The sequence below is a fragment of the Carassius carassius genome, chromosome 14 (assembly GCF_963082965.1).
Source record: "Carassius carassius chromosome 14, fCarCar2.1, whole genome shotgun sequence".
Taxonomy (NCBI): Eukaryota; Metazoa; Chordata; class Actinopteri; order Cypriniformes; family Cyprinidae; genus Carassius; species Carassius carassius.
The window spans coordinates 2,877,706-2,897,555 of NC_081768.1; the positions used below are offsets into that span (position 1 = coordinate 2,877,706).

The 19,850-nt window shown below is 32.6% G+C and overlaps 1 protein-coding gene across 5 annotated transcripts in view; it reads left to right on the forward strand.

Moving 5' to 3' along the window:
- The first annotated feature begins 2,106 nt into the window (after positions 1–2,106).
- Positions 2,107–19,850, forward strand: part of LOC132156721 (golgin subfamily A member 4-like) — a 37,886-nt gene continuing 20,142 nt past the window's right edge. For 2 of the 5 annotated variants that reach the window (XM_059565701.1, XM_059565700.1), the window contains exons 1-10: positions 2,107–2,323; positions 3,436–3,510; positions 10,921–10,986; positions 12,860–13,183; positions 15,338–15,385; positions 15,481–15,537; positions 16,629–16,727; positions 16,808–16,949; positions 17,032–17,228; positions 19,264–19,347. In XM_059565701.1, coding sequence (XP_059421684.1) covers positions 2,261–2,323; positions 3,436–3,510; positions 10,921–10,986; positions 12,860–13,183; positions 15,338–15,385; positions 15,481–15,537; positions 16,629–16,727; positions 16,808–16,949; positions 17,032–17,228; positions 19,264–19,347 — 1,155 coding nt within the window. In that variant the 5' untranslated portion in view covers positions 2,107–2,260. The remainder of the gene's footprint in view (positions 2,324–3,435; positions 3,511–10,920; positions 10,987–12,859; positions 13,184–15,337; positions 15,386–15,480; positions 15,538–16,628; positions 16,728–16,807; positions 16,950–17,031; positions 17,229–19,263; positions 19,348–19,850) is intronic. The other 3 variants (XM_059565702.1, XM_059565704.1, XM_059565703.1) reach the window with 3 other exon arrangements.

Consider the following 19,850-nt stretch of genomic DNA (forward strand, 5'->3'; position numbering starts at 1 on the left):
TTTTTATTTCATTTTTAGTTATTTTAGTTTTTATTTAAAAGGTTTTTATTTTAAGGTTTTTATTTTGTATTTTATTTTAGATAAAGTTTATTTCAACTTGTAACCCGCGTTTATTATCATTTAGATACTGTTAAAGATTTTTGTAATTTTTAATTCATTTTTTATTTGTATAATTTTTGTTTTAATTTTAATTTTATTAAATGTTTTAGCAGTTGTTTTGTAGCAATTATTATTGTTATATGTCTATGTCATTTTTATTATTTTTTATTTCAGTTTTATTTTTAGAAAATTAAGTTAATATAAGTTCAGCTAAATGAAAATAAGAAATATTGCCTTTATTAGAATCAAGAGTTTTACTGCATCATGTACAAATATTTGGTAACAGTCTTTATAGTCTTTACAGTCAGTTTCAGTCTTTATAGAATTACAATTAGCAGACACAGAATTGGAGAAAAATTGCATAACTTACAAAAAAATACAAACACAATAATGCAAATATGAATATTAAAACAGCGAACAGTAGAATGTATGAGAAACAGGACGTTCAAATGTGATTAATTACACGTGCATTGAATATTGCACAGAAGCTTTGACACAAAAAATCTTCTTTATAATATTTCCTAGTGGTTGATCAATAAGGGGTTTTAAGAGACATTAGGAGACACTCTTGATGTACTGTAATGTTTACTGCAGCTTTAATACAGTTATAGTGAGCGCCCCCTATAGCTTCTCAAGAGTATGTGCAACATTAAACCAAAAAGAAAGAAAAATAACAAAAGCTGAGATCTTTTTAATATCTCTGTTGTTTCTATTAGACAGCAATTAGATTCAATGGAGAGCAAAATTAATGTGTAAAAGCCCAAGTAACACTGACACACTGAATAAGCAACACCTAGACTTCTCATCCGTATATAACGTGCTGTGTTTAATCATACAGCTCACAGTAATCTAATATTTATGGCTCATTAGGTGGATACTTGTTATCTGAAGTGTAATACAATGCAGTTTCTGCAGTGATAGTCCCTCTGGAGAAACCCGGTGCTCATGCTGAATGGGGTTATAGAAGAATGTGAAAAATAAGGTCAGATTCTTATTTCTAATTAAAACATTAGGGGGTTTAATTGTCAAAGATGGACAATTTAAATGTTAGTTATGAGCATAAAAAGTGTGTTATTATCCTGACAGTATTATCCCTAAATTTTTTTTATGTGCAGTAATTAGGTTTACATCACAAAAATACAAACAATTTGTGACTCTGGAGCAAAAAAGCAGTCTTAAGTCTCTGGGGTATATTTTTAGTAAAAGTCCAAAAAACATTGTATTGATCAAAATTATCGATTTTTCTTTTATGCCAAAAATCATTAGGATATTGAGTAATATTATGTAATATATGTAATAAATGATTCCCTACCTTGAATATATAAAAACATAATTTTTGATTCGTAATATGCATTGCTAAGAATTCATTTGGACAACTTTAAAGGCGATTTTCTCAATATTATTATTTTTAAAATTTATTTATTAATTTTTTACTCCCTCAGATTCCAGATTTTCAAATAGTTCAAAGCCAAATACTCTCCGATCCTAACAAACCATACATCAATGAAAAGCTGATTTATTCAGCTTTCAGATGATGTATAAATCTCAGTTTCAAAAAAACTGACACCTAAGACTGGTCCAGGGTCAGATTTATCAATTAGGATCATTTATGCAAATAGAATGCAACATAAACTAATTCTGCCATTAAAGAAACATTGTGGCTTAATTAGAGGTTCTATTCACATGGCAATTATGCATTTTAGTCACTCTCTGGTTCACTCAAATCCTTTTATAAGACTTGGGATCCCTTTTTGGACTATATTAAAGGACTACCTTATGCACCTGTAACTGGCAACATTATTATTATTTATTACTATTTTTTGTTAGAAGGGATTTAAAAAATATTTACTTATATATAATAACTTATATATTAGTATCACATTAAATACCCTGGGTACATGAATTTAAGTACCATGTTATATATATCAAAGTGTTGTTAATGTAATGTTGTCTCAGTTAACGGTCTACTGAAATATGCGAGTCGGCGATTCAGAATCGTCCTTCCTTTCTGAGCCTCTCGAGGAGCCGTAGCTGTTCGCTTTTCCTCCACGTCAGCTGCATCTGCGCTCTGCTGTCATCCACACATACAGTACATTAGGTTTCTTACTCTGGTAATCGGACAGTAAAATTGTTCCTGACGTGACAATAATCGCATGGAGTGATGTTTAAGAAACTGAAGCAGAAGGTGATCGAGGAGCAGTCGCCTCAGCGGAGTAGCGCGCAGGTCAGTGCACTTTGCTCATGTAGCATGTATGCTAACAAAACAAAACATCAGGTATGAAGTTAAACACCCTACTTACTGTATTAAACATTCAAATTACACCGTTAGCTCTTTAACTCTTAATAAAATAGCTGAATAACGTTAGTTATACACTAACAAACAGTACCAAAAAGCAATCAGATGGAGATGATATGGATGGTACTTTGATATTTACATTACCATGATGCTGAAAGATTACCATATTCATGTATTACTGTATTTTAAATAATATAAATAATCTCTTACTTGACAACTACTTAATGACCTCCAAACCAGCCTGACCTGTTAATTTAGAGCTCCCTAAACAGACTAAATATTAAAGGTTGAACTTCAGTTGACATTCAAGACTGTGTCGTTTAATTATTGAGTGAAGCTATGAACACAGAATTATAAAAAATAGTAAAGAAGATCCAAACATGTCATAGTTGGAAAAAAGAAGGTTATTTATTTTTGCATCTCTTTGTTTTAATAAAATGAAATTATATAAATGCAGTCCATTTACCATTTCCATTTATATTAGAATGCTAGGAACACACATGAACACTGTAAATTTGCAGGATATATATATATATATATATATAATTATTTTTTTTATTTTATTGAATATTTACATATAATATTTTATATTCTATTTTAAAATAATGTAACATTTTATTATGTACTATTATCTGTCTGTCTATACACACACACACACACACACACACATATTATGTTACAGTAGGCTGGTTTAATAGTTCGGTTTAAATCAGCTTAATTATTACCAAAAAAAATATTAAGCAGCAAAAGTCAGTATATTAGAATGATTTTTTTTATGATCATGTCACACTGAAGACTTATGATTCAGCTTGGCATCTCAGAAATGAAATATATGATCTTAAAATATATTAAAATAGAAAACCAGTATATATTTAAAAATATTTATATAATAATAATAATATTTCACAATTTCTACTGTATTTTAATCAAATAAATGCAGTGTTTTTAAGCAGAAAGCGTATTTGGTGCACTGATTGTGATTGTGGTGTTTGACGTGTGTGTGTGTGTGTGTATGTGTGTGTGTGTGTGTGCGCGCGCAGCAGGTGAGTTCAGGAGAGAGGCGTGCTCATCTGCACCAAGATGCCCCGAACCCGGCCTCTCCCAACAACAGAGAGGTGAGCGGTCAGATGCACACAGCCCATCTTCTCACTGGTCTTGATTGCATGTATATGAGCAGCAACTGCTTTCATGTGCTAGATATGCTCTTGTGTGTTTAATATCTGAACTGTTATGCATACGAATACACCATAGGCTTTTCTCATGAATGCAGGCACAATACATTTAATCAATAACTTCAGGTGATCTTTTGGTGTTTGTCAGTTCATCGTGATACAATATATATAATATATCTAGAATTGTATCATTTTAAACCTAAGAAATGTGTTTGAAAAGTTGTTTTAAAAAGTGTGCTCGTGCTTCCATTCTTGATTTAAATTAATGCATTCAAATTAAACTTAATCTAATGTTACATTTTGAAATATTAAATGTCCTGTAAGTGTCTAAATAACTGTTTGGGGTCTGGACTGGGTCTAGGGCACTAGATTCTGTCAATGTAAATTGCTTAAGTTAAATGATCTAGTCTTGTTTTAAAGAGAACTTACAACCCGAATTCCGGAAAAGTTGGGACGTTTTCTAAATTTTAATAAAATGAAAACTAAAGGAATTTCAAATCACATGAGCCAATATTTTATTCACAATAGAACATAGATAACGTAGCAAATGTTTAAACTGAGAAATTTTACACTTTTATCCACTTAATTAGCTCATTTAAAATTTAATGCCTGCTACAGGTCTCAAAAAAGTTGGCACGGGGGCAACAAATGGCTAAAAAAGCAAGCAGTTTTGAAAAGATTCAGCTGGGAGAACATCTAGTGATTAATTAAGTTAATTGATATCAGGTCTGTAACATGATTAGCTATAAAAGCTTTGTCTTAGAGAAGCAGAGTCTCTCAGAAGTAAAGATGGGCAGAGGCTCTCCAATCTGTGAAAGACTGCGTAAAAAAATAGTGGAAAACTTTAAAAACAATGTTCCTCAATGTCAAATTGCAAAGGCTTTGCAAATCTCATCATCTACAGTGCATAACATCATCAAAAGATTCAGAGAAACTGGAGAAATCTCTGTGCGTAAGGGACAAGGCCGGAGACCTTTATTGGATGCCCGTGGTCTTCGGGCTCTCAGACGACACTGCATCACTCATCGGCATGATTGTGTCAATGACATTACTAAATGGGCCCAGGAATACTTTCAGAAACCACTGTCGGTAAACACAATCCGCCGTGCCATCAGCAGATGCCAACTAAAGCTCTATCATGCAAAAAGGAAGCCATATGTGAACATGGTCCAGAAGCGCCGTCGTGTCCTGTGGGCCAAGGCTCATTTAAAATGGACTATTTCAAAGTGGAATAGTGTTTTATGGTCAGACGAGTCCAAATTTGACATTCTTGTTGGAAATCACGGACGCCGTGTCCTCCGGGCTAAAGAGGAGGGAGACCTTCCAGCATGTTATCAGCGTTCAGTTCAAAAGCCAGCATCTCTGATGGTATGGGGGTGCATAAGTGCATACGGTATGGGCAGCTTGCATGTTTTGGAAGGCTCTGTAAATGCTGAAAGGTATATAAAGGTTTTAGAGCAACATATGCTTCCCTCCAAACAACGTCTATTTCAGGGAAGGCCTTGTTTATTTCAGCAGGACAATGCAAAACCACATACTGCAGCTATAACAACAGCATGGCTTCATCGTAGAAGAGTCCGGGTGCTAACCTGGCCTGCCTGCAGTCCAGATCTTTCACCTATAGAGAACATTTGGCGCATCATTAAACAAAAAATACGTCAAAGACGACCACGAACTCTTCAGCAGCTGGAAATCTATATAAGGCAAGAATGGGACCAAATTCCAACAGCAAAACTCCAGCAACTCATAGCCTCAATGCCCAGACGTCTTCAAACTGTTTTGAAAAGAAAAGGAGATGCTACACCATGGTAAACATGCCCCGTCCCAACTATTTTGAGACCTGTAGCAGAAATCAAAATTGAAATGAGCTCATTTTGTGCATAAAATTGTAAACTTTCTCAGTTTAAACATTTGCTATGTTATCTATGTTCTATTGTGAATAAAATATTGGCTCATGTGATTTGAAAGTCTTTTAGTTTTCATTTTATTAAAATTTAAAAAACGTCCCAACTTTTCCGGAATTCGGGTTGTAGTTTGGAGATATCAAATCAGTTTGATAATCTCCAGCTGGTTGGTTATCACATGACAGGCTATTATTGTACTAATGCAGGCTAATAATAGTCTAGACGGTTCAGTTTTGTCATTCCTGGACTGTGACATTAAACCCCCTTTAAGCATGACAAATGTTGACATATGAATACATTTTCTGAACATTTTCAGTTTTTGTCGTCTTTTATGAATCGCAGCTAAAATAGATTGTACCTCAGAGTACAGCAGATCATCATTGCAGGGGTTTACTGATCAGTGAGCCAAGGTTTTGATCGGACTTTTGACTTTTTACCACATTTTCTGTTTGTATTTCTTTTTTTAATTTTTTTTTAATTTTCATCAGATCTCAGAATGAATTCCAAATCATCTCTGCATTTCCAGGGCTCAACAATAAGGATTATTATTTTGATGTTTTTTCTTCTTTTTAAATTTTTTGTATTGAATTAGGGCTGTAGCTATCGAATATTTTAGTAATCGAGTATTCTACCAAAAATTCCATCGATTAATCGAGTAATCGGATAAAATGTGCTTTTTGCTTAATTAAAGTGCAATATTAATTATGCAAGAGAAAATAAGACTCCTGGGTCTCTTAAAATTAACAACTAAGTTTCCTTTTTTAGAAAAAAAATATTTGTATTTTTTAAATGCATAGAATGCAATGCATACATCAAAAATAAACATTTAATTACTACCCATTGTTTCTCTGTCTGTACTTGTACTGTGAACAATGACAATAAAGTTGAGAGATGAGTTAAGTGCCATTCAGTAGGGGTTTTAAATAAAGCATTTTCTGAGATGCTCATTAAACATTAAACACATAAAACATTAATTAAATGTATCTTTTAATTATTGAAAATTAAGCAAACTTAACTTTTTGGTAAACAAAGGGGATTTACTATTAACAATAAAACATGGAAGAAATGTGTGATTAAACCTTAAAAAAAAAATAATGTTGGATTTTTTTTTTTTAGTAGTAGGCAATGTACATTCTGCTGAATAATAGTCTTTAACATGACTTTTATTTTGAAGGATTGACGTACCTTTACAGTTCTGTGGATGTGATGTAACGCTAGTTTTAATCAAATCAAACGTTCAAATGCTCATGAAGTGACTGTCAGAGCAGTTCTGGAGATGTTCTTCATGTGTTCACGTCTTTATTTAGTGAGAGGAAAGACGGTGAAATCACCGGAGCGTCACGCGCGCTTCAGTGTGTGTAAATAAAGGAACTCGCGCTTCTGCTCCAATTATTAACACAGACACGCAGAACATGCAGGATTCATATTTAAATAGACTGTTCCGGCTTAATATTTACAGATATTAGTCCATATCGTGATTTGATGTAAGTGCAATGACCTATTTTTGATTAATTCATTCAAAATTTGGCAAATTCCGTGCCATTCCGCATTAAACTGTAAATTCCATTTTTATGACTAGATTCCGCGATTCACTCCGCGTTTTCTGCATCGCGGAAATCATAGGGCCCTAGTTGTGGTATGCCAGCTCTATCTTGCACTGGACACACGCCACGACGTTCTCTTTACATTTGCCCGCGCCCTTAAATCAAAATCACTGGTGTGATTTTGGACTCAGCGCTTGTGTCTCCTTCCGCTTTCTGGGTGACGTAAACGCGTTGTCACATAAAAAAAATCATTGCGAAAGAACCTGACCTGAGATTTAAAATAAATTAAAAGAGGCTTCGAGGCAGAGGAATTTGCCTCAATCATTTTTTGTAATCGAGTTACTCGAGGAATCGTTTCAGCCCTATATTGATTGTATATATTTTGTATATTTAAATTCTATATATAATTGATATAGTTTTTATATTAAAAACTATATTTTTTCAAACATTATATATATATATATATATATATATATATATATATATATATATATATATATATATATATATATATATATATATATATTAGTAAAAATTATATAATTTTTATTCATATTATATAGATTTTTAATTTTGATATTCAATTTTATTTTATATATATTTATCTTATTTATCTTTTATCTGTATTTTATTTTGTATTATATGAAATGATTTGAGTCCAAGACTATCACTTAAGTCAAAACTTTACAGGCATATTTGATAAAGGAATAAAACATACAAAAACCTGTGTATATCTTCAAAATAAAGATAAAGAGACAACACTGCTTTGTCAACTCATCCTTATTTTTGAGCCCTAATCTCTTTTGTGCCAAAGACTGCTAGATTGACCTGTTAGATGTCTCTATACTCAACATATGATGATTTGATCTCAAGGTGGGGTTTAGTAGAGACATCTAACAGTGTGGATCCGCTGTCTCAACTCTCTCTCTGTTTCCACAGACGTCATTCTCTCCTCCGCTCTGGCTCTTTTTCTGTTCTCTCACTCATTGTGTTGTTTTCTCATTGCTCTTCATTAATGCGTTGACTCGTGTGGGGGGGTCGTTCAGCTGCTGGCTGGGATGATAGCAGAGCCTGCTTTTCTCTCAGAGTATACTATCTTTGCTCTGGACCACCCAAAACGACCCAAAGCGGCCCAGGTGCCCAGTGCGGTGAGTCTGTCCTCTTCCTCACCCCGTCCCGTCTGCGATGCCTTTGGAGGTTATGGGCTAGAGGAGGCCGAGTAACACCTGCTTGCAGCGTTTCTGCATAACTCAAAGGCATCTCGCTCCTAACCCCTGCATCTAATATCTTGCGTTCCTCGTTAGGCCTGATTTGTGGGATGGCAGTTGCCTTTCTCTGTTTTTGTTCCTGGGAATGGTTCCTCTGATTTGGCATCTCCAGGAATGAATGTTCTTCCCGTAGTTTTAGATATTTTCATGGATTCCCTGTCCCGTATCCTCATAGCTTCCCCGCGGTTACAGTGTTGAATGTTCCCTTGCTCTTGCCTGAGAGTTCTTTTGATTTCCTTGTGAAATTAATTTGGCTGATTCTTTGTTTTAATGTGTTTCTATATTTGGATTATTGTTCTTTTGCATGATTCATGTCAGTATTTCCCAGCGCATTGATCTCTGGAGCAAAATTTAACCCTTAAGTTATTTTGCGCTTTCTTGTAAAAAATGTTGATTATTTAAAAAACTGACACAAGGAGGGATCTAACAGTTAAGTTAATCAGAATATATAATAGAATATATTTTTTAAATATAATATAATAAAAAGTGACAATATATATGTTATATATTTCATATAGTAAATAAAATTTAAATCTAATAATATAATTTGAAATTTATATATTTTATTTATTTAAAAGTATTTATATTATATCTTTGCATTATTTGTTAGAGAATTTTAAATCCAAGACTATCACTTGAGGCAAAACTTTACATTTTAATAAAATTAAAAAAAATTTTGTCATTAGAAAATGTATAATATAATAATACATTTTATATCATAGTAATAATAATATGTGGGATTTATTTATTTATTTTTTTAAATATCCTTAACAATATTGTATTATAGTAATTTCAATAAAGCTAATTGAATTGAATTAAAATTGTATTAAATATCAGCTAATCGGTATCGATCAGGGCTGCGTTTCACAAATACATTGTAAGCCTTAGTAGATGTAGAAGCCATGTGCATGATCTACTTGGGTTCACAATGATTTTGGGAAACACATCACCAACTGATATCAGACTGTTCTCATTTTTTTTTCTTTCTGAGATGTATAAACAAAGTTAGCAAGACTTTTTTTCTGTTCTTTGCTCAGATATGTCACCTATGATGTTTTCTTATGTTCACTCTTGACTGCAACAGTCTTTTCTTGTTAAATAGCATCCTCATAAAATGTGAAAGGCTCCTTTGGGTCTAAAAAAAGGTTTCATTCATCCAATAAAAAAAATGTAGGGTAATGATTCACATCTATATTTTTTAACTTGAGCCGATGGAAAAAAAAAAAAAGAAATTGTATAATATATACAATTTATTTTTTTATTTTTTTAAATATCTGTGCTATTGTTGTTTTTTTTTTGTTTTTATATACTATTATAATATTTTAATATTTTGAATTAGCTTTTATTTATTTTAAATCATTCAAGTTCAGTTATAAGTTTAAGTTTGAGTAATTGTATGTTATTTTGTCATATTCTTTAGGTTTTAATTTTAAATATCTCTATCTTTATTTGTATTTCTGTTTTAGTAACTTTATTATTTAAACTTATTTTTAGTTTAGTTAGTTGTCAAAGCTACATACATAACTTTTAAGTTTCCCATCTTATATGTTCGTTTGTGAAGACATTAGAGGCTCAGCTCAGACTGAAGGATTTATCTCTATACACACAGATAATCCTACACACACACACACACACACACACACCTGAGCTCATTACACACACATCAGCTGACAGACAACACAGCCAATCACATCACACACTCTCATCACATGATCTGCTGTATTATTGGCCTCATTATGATGTTCTCTGGGGCAATATAATTGTGCAGATCTGTGGATATGTGTCTTTTTTCATTGACATTTACAACCCTGATTATACTGATGTGTAAAGTGAACTTAAACTTGTTTTTCATCACATAGTTAAAGTGTGCAAATGTGTTCAGCTCCTCACTCAGTGAACTGGAAGTACATTTATTTGCTAAAATTGGTGTGTGATGTTATGAAGGACACTGTTGCTTTAAGTGCCCTTTCTTTATGTTATCAAAGTGCAGGCAATGTCTGATAATGCTGTCTTAATAATTGTCTTTATTATCTTTGGCCTAAAGGCCCAAAGTTCTTTTTTTTTTTTTTATTTTTTTTTTTTTATTTATGGGTTCTTATGCCTTTAATGGAAACTTTAATTGCCAATTTGCCTTGTTGCCAATGCTGTACCTGAAAAAGAAATAATTTGACAGTTTGCATGTTGCTTTTTTTCATGTATTTGTAGTGAAGCAGATTTTGACAGTGATGATACTTTCTCATGTCTGCCATTATAAACCGAGTAAAGACTTCTTTCATCTGCCTCGGGGAGAACGCTGTGGCCGTCTAACTCCTGCTGAACTCAACACATCGCCAAACTCACACGCTCTCAGTAACCAGCTCCTCTAGCGGTTTGACCTGTTTGCAGTTGCCAAAGCTGCTAGTGTAGTGCTGCTGCTCCTCGTTTGTGTAATACAGTCTCCGTTTGTGTTTAACCCCTGTGTTCCTCTTCAAGTTGCATGAGGTTAGCGTAGATGTAACCTGCATTTCTCGTAGCAAACACTAATACTGCTCCCAGAGTAATCGGGGTGCAGCACGATGGGCCGGAGGAATACCAACCCCTCCTGTTGATTGCAGAGACGCACTTTCACTCATGTTTGTGGGTTCTGTTGTGATGCAGGGCATTAAAGCGGCCAGCAGCTCTCCGAGAGGCAGTGTGAACGGGGATGGAATCGCTTCTCCTCAGGCAAGCAATTATGTGTTTCACATTCATGAAATGTTAAAAGTGGACTAAAGACCTGTTCACATTGCATCTTAAAGTGGCTTAATGAGATGCATTGTAAATGATTTGAACACAGTGTCTGATGCAGAATATTTGTTGGCACACATTGAGGCAAGGAATCCTTAAAAGCATCAGTTTTCACAAAAATGTAACCGTTTTTAATAAATGTTTCTCTAGCAGCAAATCAGTATATTAGAATGATTTCTGAAGATCATGTGACACTTAAGACTGGAGTAATGATGCTGAAAATACAGCTGCGCATCACAGAAATAAATTACACTTGTATACAAATGTATTCAAATAGAAAACAATTTTGAATTGTAAAAATATTTCACAATATTACTGTTTTTAATGTATTTTTTATCTGATAAATGTAGCCTTGCTGAGCAGAAGAGACTTCCTTAATATAAAATACTGAATGAAGTGAAAATTGCACAATACTGTGTGTCAGATAGACATCGCATCTCCCTTGTGCATTGTTTTAATGACAATTAAACACATTTTTCCTCAAAATAAGTTCTCATTGGATGCAGTACTGTAGCATAATTCTTTTAAATTGAAATCTGCACAAGTCAGTCAATGCAACATTAGGTGTATATAAATACCATTTTTATTTTCAGTTAGCATATATGATGTAAGTTATATATAAATAGAAATATTGAAATTATAAAAATAAATAAGCATATAAAATTATATATTATAAATAATATAATTATATATATATATATATATATATATATATATATATATATATATATATATACACACAGTACAGACCAAAAGTTTGGAAACATTACTATTTTTAATGTTTTTGAAAGAAGTTTCTTCTGCTCATCAAGCCTGCATTTATTTGATCAAAAATACAGAAAAAAATTTAATATTGTGATATATTATTACAATTTAAAATAATTGTTTTAAAATTTATTATACTTTAAATTATCATTTATTTCTGTGATGCAAAGCTGAATTTTTAGGATCATTTTCACATGATCCTTTAGAAATCATTCTAATATGATGATTCATTATTATAATAACAATATACACTACTGGTCAGTCATTTGGGGTCAGTAATTTTTTTTAAAATAAAATCAATACTTTTATTCAGCAAGGATGTGTTAAATTGATAAAAAGTGATAGTAAAGAAAATATATTATTAGAATATATATTATTAGAAAAAAAAATATTTTGAATAAATGCAGTTCTTTTTAACCTTTTATTGATCAAATATATTAGACAGCAGAACTGTTTCCAACACTCATAATAAATCAGAATATTAGAATGATTTCTAAATGATCATGTGATAGACTGGATGTTACATGTGACACTGAAGCTGGAGGAATGATGCTGAAAATTCAGCTTTGCATCACAGGAATAAATTTTTTTTTTAAGTATATTCAAATAGAAAACTATTATTTTAAGTTGTAATAATATTTCACAATATTACTGTTTTTTCTGTATTTTTGATCAAATAAATGTTGGCTTGAGGAGCAGAAGAAACTTCTTTCAAAAACATAAAAAAATAGTAATGTTTCCAAACTTTTGGTCTTAGTATTCCAAATAATTTATTTTATTAGTAGTAAAATGGTAACATTACAAATAATAATGGTTAATTAGCATTATAGTGTAAATTTTTGTATTATGACAACAACAACCATAATTATTAGCAGTAGTAGAACTAATATAAATAGTTTTTAGTAATATTTTAGAATTATAAATAATGTATTTTATGTTTTATGTCATTTTTGAGTAAGAGGCTTGCTCACAGTTTGAATCTTTGACCTTAAACAGTATCGGCTTATTTTCCATCTAATGATGATTATTTAAACCGGTCCTCCAGAAAGAGGAGTCTCAGTCTCTGGCCCAGAAGCTGCAGCAGAAGGTTTCTTCGGTGGAGTCTCTGCTCCGGGGTTCATCCCGCGGTGAAGGGCTCGGACGCTCCAGCTCCCGGGACAGTCTGGTCAGAAGCTCCTCCAGAGAATCGCTCTCTCTCGTCGGAGATAATGAGGCCCAGTCGTCGCCGCCGTACGACCCTCCGTCGGACATCGAGAGCGAGGCGGAGGATTCGCCAGGCAGCGCTGAGAGTCTGTCCAAAGAGCAGCTCTTAAACCGCCTGCACCGGGTCGAGAGAAGCCTCGGGAACTACAGGGGGAAGTACTCCGAGGTGAACGCTTCTAAACATTAGAGATCAGATCTAATTATGATTTTCTAGTGGTTTTGTAAATGAGGGTCTCAGATTACATCTGAAGTCAAACACAAAAGTGCACAGTGCTTGTTATACGAAGGGTGTAACTATGGAAGATTGTAAGGTAGTTGTCAATTTTTGTCTCATAATTCTGACTTTCTTCCTTGAGAAAAAATCTCAGAAGTATGTAGGGCTGGGCTCTTTTGCCGTTTTTATTGATTTATTTGAATTTGTTTTGCCATGATTTTATTTTTTAGAAATCGAGGAATCACGATTTTGAATAGAAATGACTAAATGTTCGAATTAGACACTATGACAATATGCCGGTGATAACATTAAAGTGAAAAGAACGATGTGAAGGACCATAAATATAGCATAAATATATGGTTTAAAATCATTAAACAAAATTGAGAATCGGTCAAACATTTTGGAAAAATCAAGATTTAATTTTTTTTGCAAAATTGCTTAGCCCTAGAAGTATGAGATGTTATCTCAAAAGTATAAAAACAATGTAAAAGTTGCAATCAGCTTTTAATTATTATTATTATTATTTATTTTTTATGGATTAATAAATAAAACCGTAATTGCAATTTAATATCTCACAATTTGGACTTTTCTTCTTGCAATTGTGAATTTTTATCTTGGAATTCTGAGAAAAAAGACCAGATGGTGGGATATGAATTAAACATTTCCCAAATCTGCTTTTTTTTAATTGTTTTTCTTTTTTTTTTATTGTAACTCACAATTGCAGAAACAAGGTAAAAGTTACAATTACTTTGTAAAATTTGTAATTTTAACCAGTGGCCTCAGATTTCTATCCCATAAATATTACAAATGCTCATTAGGGATTTGAACAAACATTTGTTAATTGGTACAGTTTGCTAATCTAAATAATGGCTGATTAATTAGACTTGTAGCAAGCCTCTGAATCCAAAGTTCTGCCATCTCTGATGCATAGTTAATTGGAAATTTAAGCACAATCTGGAAAGTTTTGCAGAGTAAGGTATTTTCTGAGATATAGTAGTGTTTAATTTTTCACAAAAATCTCTTTGGCTCATTTGAAATAGCTTCGTATCCTCTGCTGTAGGATGTGTCCCGTGATAAATCAATAAACTTTGCCACATGAGCAATGTGACCCTCTCTTATATGAAATAGTGATGTTGTTGTTTACCAACACTAAAGCTATTAAAACATATTTTTGGTAATTGAAAAAAAGCCGAAATAAAGTAAAATTGGAATTGAAAATTTGAGAAAAAAAAAACTCAAAGGCATAAACTTTTGTAAACAAAAATTTGAATTAACTGAAGTTGAAGTACTAAAACCATCCATCCTAAAATTATTGAAATTAAAATGGAAATACAAATTTTAGTTTTATAGAAATATAAAAAACTAAAAAAAAATGACATGGAAAAAAGAATATCAAATTACTTGCACTTAAATATTAAAACAGAAAAAAAAATGTAAATGTAAAAATTTTAAATGCATAACTAATTTAAGTGAATATGAAAGACATTTAAGATAAAATGCTAAAATCATCTTTTTCAAATTGAAAAAAAAAAATCTAAACAAAACTAAACAAAAAAAAAATCTAAACAAAAAAACGACAGTAACATTTACAGTTATAATAATAATCATTATTATTATTAATATTGTTATGCACAACAAAATTAAAATGTCTTCCTTTACTTCAGTTGTCAGTTGGACTATTGCAATTTTTTTCAGTAGTTTTTTTTTCCCCATTAGTTTTTTGTTTACCTTTTCTTAAAAATGTGTGTATTTCATGTAGTATATTCAATTCAGGTTTATCTGTATAGTGCTTAGTTTTCACGATACAATTCGATGCAAAGCAGCTTTACAGAAAATTCAGTTCCTACAATATATTTAGTAGTAGCTTATCATTTGAGATGTATGGTTGCACTTATTGGCCACCATCAGAAAGAGGGATTGTGTATCAACACCTGACCTTCATCTAGTCGAGTCATACACAGTGAATAGACTAGTGGCAGAACTAATCAACTAGTGAGTCTGATCAGACGTGATCACTGATTTGGGAATGGAACAGTTTGATGTGTGAAATGTGTGTGCATGATTTTTACAGGACTGATGTTTTCTCTCTCTCTCTCTCTCTCTCAGTTGGTTACAGCTTACCGAACCGTACACCGGGATAAAGAGAAAACGCAGGTAATGTCATATTCAGTCGATGCAGCAGAATACATGACAGTAGTTTGCGCTGCTGTGAGGTCAGTCTGTTATTCATCTCTGTCTGTGTCTCTCAGGCCATCCTTAGCCAGAGTCAAGATAAAGCCCTGAGAAGAATAGGGGAGCTCAGGGAGGTTCGTCTGGCACACACTTTAACTCTTCATCACAGGCTCTGCGTCAATGTTTTTCTACCTCTGATATCTCTATTGCTGCTCCATTCACACTGTGTGCTTATGAAACGGCTTTCACAATGCACTTAACGTCTGCAATGTGACGTTTAGCATCTGATTTTGATTGATTGTGAGAGGATTGGGCACAGTAAAATTAAATTAAATAAAATTAAATTAAATTAAATTAAATTAAATTAAATTAAATTAAATTAAATTAAATTAAATTAAATTAAATTAAATTTGACAAAATAAAATAAAATAAACCATGAATAAAATTAAATAAAAATAAACCTTGGGATAGCGTTATAAACTATTGAATCAGTTTTTGTTTTTAGAATTTCATTTTAATTTCAGTAAAATCTTTAGTAATTTTGTTGCTTTTTCGTCATTTTTAGTAGTTTATTAAATATGTCTATATAATGTTTATAAATAAATGAGCATAAAGTTTTTATTTGTAATTAACATTAATACACTTTAAAATAAATTTTTAAAATAAATTAAAATTAAAAAATGTAAAACAATATTAATACATTATATGTATAGATTATTTTTTATTCATACATGGTTTATTTTTATATTATTTATTTAGTTGATATTTTTTTTTGGTACATTTTATTTTATGCATGTTTTATTTTCTTTTTATTTTCTTTCTTTATTATGTAAATGCATTTTAATTTATTGATGCAGAGTTTGTTTATATAGGCTTATTTTTATTTGCTTTTGTTTGTTTTGCACTCTGTGATCAAAAAATACATTTATTTACATTTATAATTGTTCATTTAGCAGACTGTTTTATCCAAAGAATTTTTTTTTTAAGTAGTGAGTGTCAAATTCTCCAAACTTTCTAATTGATATTTGAAATATGAAATATGCATGACACAGCAACAGATGTTTTATTAATATGGAAAAGGTCTTTTTATAGTTTTCTGTGGCACAAACAGTCCAAATGTAGCTTTTTGAAGTACTTTTGAATTGTTTCAATAACATGTTGCATAAAATCATTTTTAGATTGTATTATTACTATATAGTTATTGAGCGTCATATGTCCTCCTCAGGAGCTTCAGATGGACCAGCAGGCCAAGAAACACCTGCAGGAGGAGTTTGATGCTGCTCTGGAGGAGAAGGACCAGATGATCAGTGTGCTTCAGACGCAAGTACACCAGTGTTCTGTGTGTGTCGATCTCATTGTGCATTTCCTAGTTACCCGAGGTGATACTGAAACTGTTGTCTTCAGGTGTCTTTGTTGAAGAAGCGTCTGCAGGCGTCTGGAGGTGTGCTTTCCTCCGAGGTAGAGACCTCTCAGTCCAGCGACACGGTCGATGCAAACACTGACATTCAGAGCCCCTCGAAAGATGACGGCTCAGCGCTTCACACAGGTGTGCCAAGGTTTTCAAGTTCCCAGAACAGTTTTCTACACTCGTCATCTTTAACCTGTTTGTGTTTTGTGTGTGGGGCCAGCAGAGGGCAGCGGAGAGCCGGGCAGCGCGGTGGACCTTGAGGCTCTTCAGAAGCGAATCAAAAGGCAAGAGAGTCTCCTGCAGAGATGCAAAGAGATGATTCGATCCAGTAAAGAGCGCAGCGCTCAGCTGAGCAGCGAGAATGAGGTTTTACAGCAGCAGCTGCAGGAGAGACTGCAAGAGCTTGAGAAAATGAAGGTACAGAAACAGTAAATAAGACACAACACGAAGAACATCTAGTTTTTGCTTAGCCAGTTTTTGCTTAGATTTGTATCATGTTCAGACCCTGCATGAGGTGATTATTGAGCTTCCCCATTCACCATTTTATTTTATTCATTTTTATTTTATATTGATTTATTTTTTTATTTGTCATTTAAACCATCATGCATGGTTTACATTTAGTAGTATTATTTACTACATATTTTTTCCATTTTTGAGATTTTTTTTTTTTTAATGTTATATTTTATTTATACATAATCTTTTTTATTTTATTTTGATTAATATTTATTTAAAAATATATCTTTTTTAATTTTATCTTTCATTATTTTAGTCATGTATGGTTTCTTTATTTTATTTTATTTTTGTTGGCACATTTTATTTTATTCAGACATGGTTTATATTATTTTTATTTCTTATTTTTCTTTATTAATTATTTCATTGTATAATAATATATTGTATAATATTTTTTTTTTTACTTTATTTTATTCATGCTTGATTTTTTTTTTTTTTTTTGTAAATTTTTCTGTTAATGTTTTCTTTTATACTTACATGGTTTATTTTCCATTTATGTTATTGAATGCATGTTTTTTGTTCAATTTTATGGTTTATTCATGCATGCGGAGGGCTGAGAGTGTGTTTCCTGTGGATGTGATGTGTTTGTGTTCAGTGGGACTGTGAGAGCAGCGTACAGACACACATTACAGCCCATCTGATCCTCCCCGTCACACTCGCTGACACTAAAACACACCAGCTGAAGATCAGCTTCATTTCAGATTTATGTGAACTAAGGCACTGCATTAAATTATCTAATAAAACTAGATTTTTACTTTTTCTGAAGAAAAGGTGCACTGGAAAGTGCCATTCATGTCCAAAGCACATAGTTGTGCATCACAGTTAAATTTTAACCTGTAGAAGTTTGTTCAGATTGGTAGTAGTAATAATTCTTGCCTGTGCCAACACCACAAATAATAATTAAAAAAAAATTATATAATAAAATATAAATATATAATATATAATTAAATGTATAAATTATACACAATTTTATTATTTTTGTTTATTCTATATACCATTTAAGTTTATTTGAATAATATCTGTATGATATGTATTATATCGATATATAAATAAAATTCTCAAGTTTCCATGATGATCCGTTATATAATAAACAAATAATTGTTTTTATTTTTATATATATATTTCTTGGCTTATTTTCATTTTCGTTTGGTTTTTGTCGAGTGTCAGTTTTGCACTCTGTGATCAAAAAATACATTTATTTACATATACAGTCATTCATTTAGCAGGCAGTTTTATCCAAAGCAATTTTTTTTTTGAGTTGTGAGTGTCAAATTCTCCAGTTCAAGGAAACCAGCAGGAAACAGGAAGTAACCGCCGCTGCCTAAAAGAGTGGCGTTCTGCGCTCGAGGCGACGCTCCACAACCGCTGGCTGCTGTCCTGGGCTGGGATTGAGGTTTGATTGTGGGTCTGGTGTGACGACTCCACAGGCTGCTGTGATGTGGATGTGGCCTGCTTTGTGTGTGTGTGTGTGTTTATCTGTGGTGGGAGACACGATAATTATACACAGCTCCTTGGTTGCTGTTGTAACATAATCGCTTGGTCATGAAGGATATGCTATAGTAATGTGGAAGATCAGTATTAAGGCGTTTAACAGTTGCAAAGCCTTGCATTGCAGTGTTTTCGGCATTTTCTTAGGTGTATCGCAACAGAAAAGACCCCACTTAAGATAGTTTATATGCTTAGCCGTTCAAATCTTGTGTAGCCAGACTTATTGGATGTGCACATTTTTTCCACATTTTGCAGGTTAAAGTTTCAGGTCAGTACATTTCCAGCTGGCCTCTGCATTTCCAAGCAACTCACTTTCTAATCCAGGTTGTCTAGACTTGTCTAGCTGGCTCTGGGTTTTTTATTATAGTTCCAAATAAGTGTTGATTATTATTCTGAGAGTAATGTACTGAGATCCATCATCGCACACTCACCATCTGTCATCTGTGTTCACCAGGAGCTGCACACTACAGAGAAGACGAAGCTGATCACGCAGCTGGGAGAGGCCAAGAACCTCATCGAGCAGCTGGAGCAGGACAAGGTGAGAGAGGAACAGGACACGCTTCGTTTCGCTCCTCAGAAGGGTTCAGCTCTGCTGTGCGTCTGCCACGGGACGGTTTGTGAGCCAGCAGGAGTAGAAGCACAAATACAGAATCCACTGGCCCTCTAAACCAAAGACAAAGATCAATTATCCCGGAAGAGCTTTTTAAAATGAATGGAAAACATATTTCCTGTGCGCCGCTCACAGTCATATTTGCGTATAAAAGTAAGACTGGAGAATATGTCTTTCTTATTATTTTAGGATGGGGGTCAAGCATGGTCCTGAACTGAAAAATATTTTTATAGGCCATAATATTTAAATGTATATATAATTGTGTGTGCATATATATATATATATATATATATATATATATATATGTGTGTGTGTATATATCTATCTATCTATCTAATCTGTAATTGATTGTTATCATATAATAATAATATTTATATTATTATTGAAATAATTAAGAAATATTGAATATATATAATTTTTTTGTACCAAAT